Here is a 9,948-nt window from a genome sequence, read left to right as displayed (position 1 = left end):
ACTGCTGCCAGCACCCTGACCCACAGGGTGTCAGGTTGGGTTCTGACTCTGTCACTGCTGGTTTAGTTCACTGCATTGTTTATTTTATGTTTTTATTTTCTTCCCTATTAAAGAACTGTTCTTTCCTGCTCCCGTATTTTTTGCCTGAGAGCCCCTTAATTTAAAATTTATAGCAATTCGGAGGGAGGGGGTTTACATTCTCCATTTCAGGGGAGGCTCCTGCCTTCCTTAGCAGACACCTGTCTTTCAAACCAAGACATACAGGAGCAACCTGGGATAGTGCAAGGTGTCCCTGCCCATGACAGGGGTGGAATGGGATGAGCTTTAAGGTCCCTTCTGTAGCAGGCCCAGGTCCTGCAATGCCTCTGTGGCAGTCAGCAGCCTAAGATAGGAAATGCCAAGTCATGGTGAATGGGCTAGAAGCCCCTCTCTCCTGCCTTTGGACCCCTGCTCATCTCTCTGTAACTCTATAGCTCACTTCCCTTTAACCCTTGCTACTGGACAATTTCTGATACCCCTGTGGCCTATATGAAGAGCTGTTTTGGCCCAGCTTGGGCAGAAGAGCTGTCACTGGGAACCTTCACAGAAGAATCAATAAAGACGCTCCTGTGGAACCCCACACAGACTTCTCCTCTCTCTCCCTGTGTCTGCCTGCAGCACCTAGCAAGCTGAAGGGCTGAAATCACAAATGAGCTGATAATCACTAAAGAGCTGGTATCACTTAAGCTTGCTAAGGTGGTCTGTGGTTAAGAACTGCTTGGGAGCTCAGACAGCCTGTCCCAAACAGGACTGAGCTATCCGGGACCCCTGCAGCCTGCTGGGGACACCCCAAACCCCAGCAGAAGGTCCCATTACCCTTCCAACCCAAACCACTGGATTCTCTGAAACAGAGAAAATGAACATAAACATCTTCTCTTTCTTCCCACTGATTCTTGGGGCCGGTTTCTGCAGAACAGGCAGGTTCTGCAGTGTGTGCAATGACAAGAATCAATTTAAAACCCTTACTTTCTTGTAGTCCCTGTTGCTCTCCTCCTCGGCGCGGCTGCTGAGCGCGGCGAGCCGGTTCTCCCTGCGGCTGTAGGCGCTGGAGCGGCCGGAGGCGCGCTCGCTGTAGGACGAGTCGCTCGTGCTGGGGTTTGTAGCTGCCTCCAACCTGAAACATGAGGAAGATCCAGCACTGTGGAGCTGTGGTAACTTGGAACAGCCAGCACAGAGCCCAGCTGGTTGGGACTGCAGGGTTGGCAGACCCAGCTGAACCAGGGCTCTGGGGTCTGTGGGAGCACCCTCCACTTGGCCCTGGGTCTGGCTGCCCAAAACCTGGCAGCCACCACCACTACAAGAACTGAAAAAATCCCAGGGTACCAGCCCAGCCTCCCATGGGCACTGATTTCCCACAAACCTCTCATCTCCAGGGTGGGAACTAGTTCCATTTCTAAAAGGGCACTGAGGTAAATAATTTGGGGAGTAAAGAATAGAAGCAAACTGGTGCCACAGCTAAGCTCAGGAAAGGACCAAATAGCCAGTACCAGACTAGATTTGAAGCACAGGGAATCCTCAAACGCATACAAAAACATGCTGCCAATAAATATTACTCAGAAAAAAAAAAAGAAAAAAAATAAAATTCTTACCTGGAAAGTCTTTCATGCTGAAGGGAAAAAAAAAAAGAAAGCAAAAGGTAATTAATAATGAGAATGAAACATTCAATTCAAAACTGCAGAGCTTCCAGGCAGCAGCAATTTCCCACCTCAGATACCAGCACCCAGCTCATGCCAGGGTACAGAGATTTCCCAGCCCAAACTGGGAATCTCCAATCTCTGCCTGAATCTTCAACTGCTTCAGCTCCTCTAAAGCACTTATTTCACTCACCTAAGAAATCCTGAACCTTGCTGTTTAAATCCTCATTTCCAGAACTGAAATGCCTTCCCTGGAATCCAAACTAATCTACTGTTTCCCTTTTCCAGTGAAGTTATTCCTTTTGACTGTGATCACTGTGCTGAGTGATGTGGGTGAGGGAGATGAACAGACACAGGGATCTCCCAGTGTTTGTGCTGAACTTGAGAAAACCACAAACACTTCTCTCCATGGGCAAGCAGCTCCCCATGGAGAAAAGCTTCACTGTGGCAGACAGAGACACAACAGCAGCTGCAGGAGGGAGGGAGAAGATCCTTACACCAGGGTGGTTGGAGCCTCTGTTGGGTTCTTCTTTCCCGATCAGCACCCAAATCTCTGCTGTGCTGTCCTGGGCTGCCTTTGGACACTGGGGGCTGGAGAGTGTCCAGAGAGGGGAATGGAGCTGAGGAAAGGGCTGGAGCACCAGGAGCAGCTGAGGGAGCTGGGGAAGGGGCTCAGCCTGTACAAGGGGGGACCTGGCTCTGGGCCCTGGGAACAAGGGACAGGACACAAGGAAAGGCCTCAAGTGATGTCAGGGAGGTTCAGGCTAGCTGCATATCAGGGAAAATTTCCTCCTTGAAAGGGTGGTCAGGCCCTGGCACAGGTTGCCCAGGGCAGTGCTGGTCACTCTCCCTGGAAATATTAAAAAAATGTACAGATGTAACACCTGGGGACATGGTTTAATGGTGAACATGGCAATACTGGGGAAAGTTTGGGCTCAATGATTTTAGAGGGCTTCTCCAACTTAATAATGGTTCTATGAATATTCTACAGAGGCTTAATGCAGTAAAGCACCATTTCAATGAAATTTTCTGGATCGAACAGTTCCATCCTACAGTTGCATAAATCCAGTGGTGACAGCACCACTATCCTGCAGGACATGCCACACTGACAGTCACCTCCTCTGACAGACATTTACTCAAATTCCAGGTGCATTCCAGCTCTTTATCCTCTCTTGAACTGGAAGTTGAGCCCAGTATTCCTCTGCTGGTTTATCAGTAGCATCATTGTTCTGAGTGAGCACAAACCTCCACAGGCACTTCCAGCCAATTCCCTCAGCTCTTTTTAAGAGAGTCAACACAAAGGACACCACAGAGCAGATGAGAGGTCAGGCTTTTTGTGTCCAGACATGCCTGCACTGCTGTGCTGTCAGCTACACCAGTAAACCCAATGCTGAGGCCTCACTCTGAGGCAGATGTGCTGCCTGTCTGGCACCCTGGTGCTTGGATGACTTCAGACCACCCGCTCCTGTCTGGCACCCAGACAATGCCTCTGATCCTGGGCAGGGATCTGGGAGTACACCCCATGGAGAGAGGGATTAAGTCACCCAGTGGACAAGTGACCCAGCCACCCCTCCACTCCAAGCCTGAGGAGCAGGGGGCAGCTCCCAGAGCATCCTGCCCCATGCCCAGCCCTGCCTGCTGCTTGCCAGGACACAGCAACCCATTACCTGCACCTGGCTGCTGAGGTTTGAATTCATCCCAGCCTAATGTGACCCTCATCTGGCATCCTGATTCAGGACAGGAAGGTGCCTAGGGAGTCTGCAATGCGTGGGCTCTGCAGCACAGCCTCTGACACGCTGTGCTGTGAGCACCAGCACCAGGGAAATGAACTGCTGGACCCTGCACGTGGAGCCTGGAGGATGGACCACAGCTCAGACAAAGCTGCTACCTGCAGAGATCAAAAGGACAAGCAATCCCTGCTATGAATTAGCACATTCTCCGTCCAGGGCCATCCTCAGCCAGGCTCTTGCTCAGGTTTAGTGCCAGCCTGTCTTAGGTTGCAAGATGCAGCTGGGGGTGTATTCTATTGCCACCTGTCAGAGCTGGGGCAGTTCTCTGCTGTTCATGGGGCAGTTTTCTTTATCTCTCCCACAGCCAACCCTCCCTCCAGGAGATCTCTGCTGTCCATGGCCAGTGAGTGTCCCTGCAGGGCTGATCCAATTCCAGCATCCCATGGGGAGATGCTGCGCCCAGGGGAGGAGCCAAGCATTCCTACCTGGATCCAATCTGAGCCTGGAGCAGCACAGCAGCCTTTGCCCCCTGCATTGCCAGAGGAGCAGCTTTCTGCTGCCCTGCATTGCCAGAGGGAGCCCAGGCCCATCTGCAGCAGCCCTGGAGCTGCAGAGGAAAACTCCCCCCTTGTGCAGGATCCCTGCTCCAGCAGCAGCACAGCTGGCACTGCAGGAGGGCTGAGCCCCCATGGGATGGGGCTGTGCCACCCCCTGACACACAGGGGGGCAGGGACTGCTCTGGCTCTGGCAGTGCTTTTTTCTGTACTATTGCATTTGTATTCTTAATTTTCCTAGTAAAGAACTGTTATTCCTATTCCCATATCTTTGCCTGAGAGCCCCTTAATTTAAAAATTATAATAATTCAGAGGGAGGGGGTTTACATTTTCCATTTCACAGAAGGCTCCTGCCTTTCTTAGCAGACACCTGGCTTTCCGAACCATAGCCCCACCCTGTAGATACCATAACCAAAGCTCCAGGAGGCCCCAAGCCACAGGGCCTGAGGCACAGCAGTGGGTCCAGCCTGGTACTATTTTATTTGCTCTAATAAAATCTCTTTCTTCTTTTCATCTTAGAGGTGAGGAACCTCCCAAGGAAGATAGCAGATGCATTTCCACCACGGCCCTGCTGCAGTTCCACAAGCCATGCTGGATGCTGTCTGGGAAGCATCTCATGCCACTCAATGTTGTGACAGGGACACAGCCCTCTTGTCCAAACAGCCCTGGCGCAGGCCATGCTCTGTATGACACCGGAAGGCAGCAAGCTGGGCCAGTTTCTGTACAGATGGCCACTGCAGAGGGCTGTTAGAATGAGAGACCATAAATCCAACCACATCCTGGGCTCACACAGGGGAGGGGGAGATTCTGCCCCTCTGTCCTGCTCAGGTGAGACCCCACCTGCAGAGCAGCCTCCAGCCCTGGGCTTCCAGCACAAAAAAGGATGTGGAGCTGCTGGAGTGACTCCAGAGGAAGTCACATAGCTCCTCCAAGGCCTGGAGCTCCTCTGCTCTGGAGCCAGGCTGGGAGAGCTGGGGGTGCTCACCTGGAGAAAAGAAGGCTCTGGGGAGACCTTAGAGTCCTCTCCAGTGCCTAAAGGGGCTTCAGGAGAGCTGGAGAGGGACTGTGGACAAGGATCTGGAGTGACAGGACAAGAGAGAATGGCTTCCCACTGCCAGAGGACAGGGTTACTTGTGATAGTGGGAAGAAATTCTTGACTGTGAGGTGGTGAGGTCCTGGCACAGCTGCCCCAGAGAAACTGGATACAGCTGCCCTGGATCCCTGGAAGTGTCCAAGGCCAGGCTGGACAGGGCTTGGAGCAACCTGGGCTACTGGAAGATGACCCTGCCCATGGCAGAGGGTGGGACTGGATCACCTTTGATGGTCCCTTCACACCCAAACCAGTCCAGATTCTAGGATTCTACAAAAGGTTTCCCATTTTCAGCCACACATGCTAATCTCTCCACGGTGCTTTCTTAGCTGAGCTTTCAACATTTGTTTCCTAAACCCCTCAGCAGCCTGAGAGCTCCTTTTGGATCCTGGCCCAATGACCCAACCTCCCCTGAAGAGCCAGAGAAGGGAATTACAGTGATGAACAAGGTTCTCATTGAAAGTTTTTTGTGCACTTCATGCTAATCCCCTTCAGTGATGACTTTTGATATGATGACAAATGGCTGGGCAAGTAATCCACTCCTTAGCAAGCCTGAATTTACTTCAGCAAACTGCAATTTACTTTAGCACCTGCTAATGGATTTGAACAGTGCTGGGAAACACCACGTGGCTGGGCAAGGTGACATGGAATCCAGGCAATGAACCCAGGCAGGTCCCTGAGCCAGCCAGGGCACTTGCAGCAAGAGGAAAAACCATTTCTGTCCTTCTTCCTTCTAAGAAATGAGAATTCCCATATGCAGGGGGAGCAGGGGCATGCTTCCACAAAGGAAGGCTGGGGTAAGAAGGAATCACTTTAAACAAACACAGCAAAAATGGGGAAACCCCTCAGGTTTATTGTATTTATGACTTTCCTGTGATGGATACTGCAATGGCTTGGTTCAGACTGTGACTGTCTCTATGTGTTTAAAGAAAAGCAAAGTGCAGATGAGAAGGGAGGGACAGCAGCATTCCTTCAGCATTGAGCACAGCCACCCTGCAGTAACCTGGAGTCATGGAATGACAGCACCATTAAGGATGAAAAAGCCCTCTAAGAGAAGAGAATGAAGCTGTGGACGGGACTGGAGCACCAGGAGGGGCTGAGGGAGCTGCAAAGGGGCTCAGCCTGGAGAAAAGGAGGCTCAGGGGGGACCCTGTGGCTCTGCACAACTCCTGACAGGAGGGGCAGCCTGGGGGGTCAGGCTCTGCTCCCAGGGAACAGGGACAGGACAAGAGGAAATGGCCTCAAGGGGAGGGTCAGGTTAGATAACAGGGAAAATTTCTTCCCTGAAGGGTTGGTCAGGCCCCTGGCACAGCTGCCCAGGGCAGTGGTGGAGTCACCATTACTGGAAGTCTTTAAAAAACATGTGGATGTGGCACTTGGGACATGGGCTAGCAATGAACATGGCAGTGTTCACTCAATGATCTTAGAGGGCTTTTCCAACCTCAGTGGCTCTGTGATTCCATGATTCTATGGAACACTGGAGGAAGTGTTTAACTGAGACATCCCTGCCATTTGTTCAAAGAGAGACAAACATCTTCAGAGGTCACTGGGATGCCACACTGGAGACACAGTTTCAGCAGAAAACAGCTGCTTTCCTGCTCAGTTCTGCCCAGTGTTTGACCACGGCATCTTTAGAACCCTCTCCATGTGCTTCCAGCTGCACCTGCTCCATCAGAGCAGCCCCCACTGGCCCTGCCTGCACTGCCCTGCCCTGTCCAACCAAATATTCCCTGGAATTGCAGCAGCACTGGCTGGCTCCCTGTGCTGCCCATGGCAGTGAGGAAGGAGGTTGTTTGCTCAGAGATGCCATCCCAGAGATGGAAATTCCACGGTGAGAGTGAGAAGGTGAAGGACAAAGCTCTTCTTCCTTCATTGCCGGGAAGAGAAGTTGGGAATGAACAGAGAAAATGAAGAGCCGAGGCATCACACGTGCACTTGACTGAACTGGTGCAAGAAGGGTCTTTTCCTTCCTGACTTTCCTGAAGGGAATTGTTAGGGTTTGTGAGGGGATGCTGAGAAACTGCTGTATCCACTCCAGTCATTATCAACAAATGCACTGGAGGCTTTTTCCTTCCCTGGCAAATTTGGAGCAGCACTGCAGTTTTGCCCAGATTCATTTATTTCCCTTGGGATCGAAATTCAACTAAAAACATCAAGAGCCAGGGAAGCATCGAGTTGTGAAATTATCCTTCCATAATCTAAAGAGGGTCAGAGCACTGCAGGGGTTGGGGTGGGGGAACAGGCTGTCCTGGTTCAGAATCCAGCTGAGCTGAGCCCGGCTGCTGCTGCCCACACACCCATGGGGGTGACTTCCAAAGGAAAACTAAAAAGCACAGAGCACGTGCAGACATGCTCACAAGCTTCTGGTAATCCTCAGGTCTCAGAGCTCTCACCACAGAGATCCCACCACCTTCCCTGCCATTAATCTCATGGTGGGCAGCACATCCAGGTAGTGCTGAAGTGGTGGAGGACACTGAAGGGGTTCAGCCCATTTTGCCAGCTCAGAGATCATCCAACCCAGGTGGGCTGGAAAATCACCAGGATCTGAGATGGGACCCAAGAAAAAGAACAAAGAACACCACAGAACCATGGAATCACAGGATGGTTTGGGTTGGAAGGGACCCTAATGCTCATCCTGCTCCATCCTCTGCCATGAGCAGGGACACTTTGCACTATCCCAGGTTGCTCCAAGCCCTGCCCAACCTGGCCTTGGGCACTTCCAGAGATTCTCAGGGTGCTGACATTGGTCAGTCTCAGGGAAAGGCACAGCTGGGTACTGGCTGTGGCTCCACTTACCCAGAGTGCTGGGATGCTGCCTTGTGCCAGGAATACCATCCAGGACTGATTTTACAAATGTACTTGGACTGTGGAGGGCAGGAGCCTTCCCTCGAAACCAGAAAATTTTGCAGCTGTTGGAAGCTCAGTGATGAATAATTTAAACCAAATTCCTCATGGAAGGTTTCAATAAAACACAGCCCTGAAATGCAGTGACAAAAGGGGGATTGGCTGCTGCTTTTGCCAAGGCAGAAACTGCCCTAATTGCTTCCAATTGCATTTTGTGGCTGAGGTTGGAGCCAGTGAAGGCACAATTCCCTACTATTTACATTTTTTCAAGAAAAAAGAAAAAGAAAACAAGGAAGAAAAGAGAACAAAATAGATGCTTTGGGAACATTTTATACTTCTTTATATCCAACTGGCCAATCTCAGGACTGTGTACACTATTTTAAGAGAGTTGTCAAGGAATTTATTTTGGTGTGTTTTGTCTCAGAAATCCTGATCAATGCCTATGATTAATTAACCACCATGTAATGAGATGCAGGGGCACAGCTCCAGCTCTGTCCTTCTTTAAGCAACAGGGGAAGTTTTAGAAACCCCTTAAATTATATTCTTGTGCTGGCAAATATCCTCTTGATGAGCTGCATTTATTTTAGAAAGTAAATGTAAAATAAAGCCAGCTGGTTTTGGGGTTCTTTCCCTTTTATAAGCAAAAGTCACTATGTTCCTGCAGTTACGTAGCTCAGCTGCTCCTACATGAGCTCCAGGCTGATGTGTGTTCCAAAGGACACCCTCCCCCTCTTAGGAGCATCAAATCCTGAGCTGGAAGGGGTCCATGAGGATCCAGCCCAACCCCTGCCCTGCCCAGACACCCCAACAATCCCACCCTGGGCATCCCTGGGAGCGCTGCCCAAACACTCCTGGAGCTCTGGCAGCCTCGGGGCTGTGCCCATTCCCTGGGGAGCCTGGGCAGTGCCAGCACCCTCTTGGGGAAGAACCTTTCCTGATAGGGGGTCTTTGCAGTGCCAGCACCCTCTGGGGTCAGAGCCTTTCAAGGGGCCTGACCCTGCCCTGGCCCAGCTCCAGCTGTTCCCTCAGGTCCTGTCACTGTCACACAGAGCAGAGGTCAGAGCTGCAGCCCCCAGTGGGCTCTGACCTCAGGCCCCAGGGTGAACAGACCAAGTGCCCTCAGCCGCTCCTCGTGCGGCCCCTCCAGACCCTTCCCTATTTCTGTGTCCCTCTTTTGGACACTCTCCAGCAACTTCAGATCCTTCTTATATTGCAGTGCCCAAAACTGCCCCCCGGACTGGAGGTGAGGCTGCACCAGGGCAGAGCAGGACGCTGCTGAGGGCAGGAATCCTCCAGGAGCCAGTGCAGTCAGGGCTGAGCTGGAAGGAAGAGAAGCCAGGAGGAGGCTGCCTGGGACACCTCAGACCATCCCCAGTGGGTACAACTCAGGTTGGTGTTCCCCTCCAGCTGCATTTGTCATTCCAGCAGGAACGGCTGGGATCAAGTTTAGTTTTTCAGTGGGCGCAGAGTAATTCGAAGGTCTGGCTGAACTCTACTTTTGAGAGTTATTTTGAGGTCATTGCCTCCCTCAGAAAGCTGCTCCTCTGACCTGAGAGCTGTGGTTTGTGCAGCATCCTGTTAGCTCCACTGTGTGATGGATGTGCTGCTTCCAGCTCGAGCCTGCAATCGTGCAAATGCAAGGATTCCAAAATCCCGTGGATGTGATTAATAATCCAGTGCAGCCAAACCACCTCCATGTAACCTCCAACTCCCCAAAGCCTGATGCAAAATACGTTTTCTCAAACTATAAATCAATAAACTTTGCTTAAGAAAAACTGCTATTACTGAAGCATAACATTAAAAGCTTCTCCAAGATGGAATAGTGGCTTTGGCAGCTGGCTGCAGCAGATCCCATCGTTTTCAGTACAAACAGCACGTATTTAATCAGAAACAAACATCCAGGGCTGTGAGGGACTGATGGCCACATCTCCTGCCATCCCAAACAAACTACAGTTGGATGCTGGTCTGTGTCATGTGTGCCATGGCCAGCCTGTGGCTCTGTGCTCCAAAACTCTCTCAGGGACCATGGGCTTTCCACCAGCTGCAGTTTATTCCTG

At 51.4% G+C, this 9,948-nt stretch overlaps 1 protein-coding gene across 1 annotated transcript in view; it reads right to left on the bottom strand.

Moving 5' to 3' along the window:
• LOC102044251 (protein phosphatase 1 regulatory subunit 12B-like) overlaps window positions 1-9,948 on the bottom strand; it is a 33,405-nt gene that overhangs the window by 15,862 nt on the left and 7,595 nt on the right. Inside the window, exons 2-3 of the mRNA XM_005426792.2 lie at window positions 1,629-1,645; window positions 1,006-1,153 (exon numbers count right to left, since the gene is read on the bottom strand). Coding sequence (XP_005426849.1) covers window positions 1,006-1,153; window positions 1,629-1,645 — 165 coding nt within the window. The remainder of the gene's footprint in view (window positions 1-1,005; window positions 1,154-1,628; window positions 1,646-9,948) is intronic.

This window comes from Geospiza fortis, unplaced genomic scaffold (assembly GCF_000277835.1).
Source record: "Geospiza fortis unplaced genomic scaffold, GeoFor_1.0 scaffold26, whole genome shotgun sequence".
Taxonomy (NCBI): domain Eukaryota; kingdom Metazoa; phylum Chordata; class Aves; order Passeriformes; family Thraupidae; genus Geospiza; species Geospiza fortis.
The sequence above is the reverse complement of the archived record's forward strand: the minus strand, read 5'-3'. Positions and strand labels throughout refer to the sequence as shown.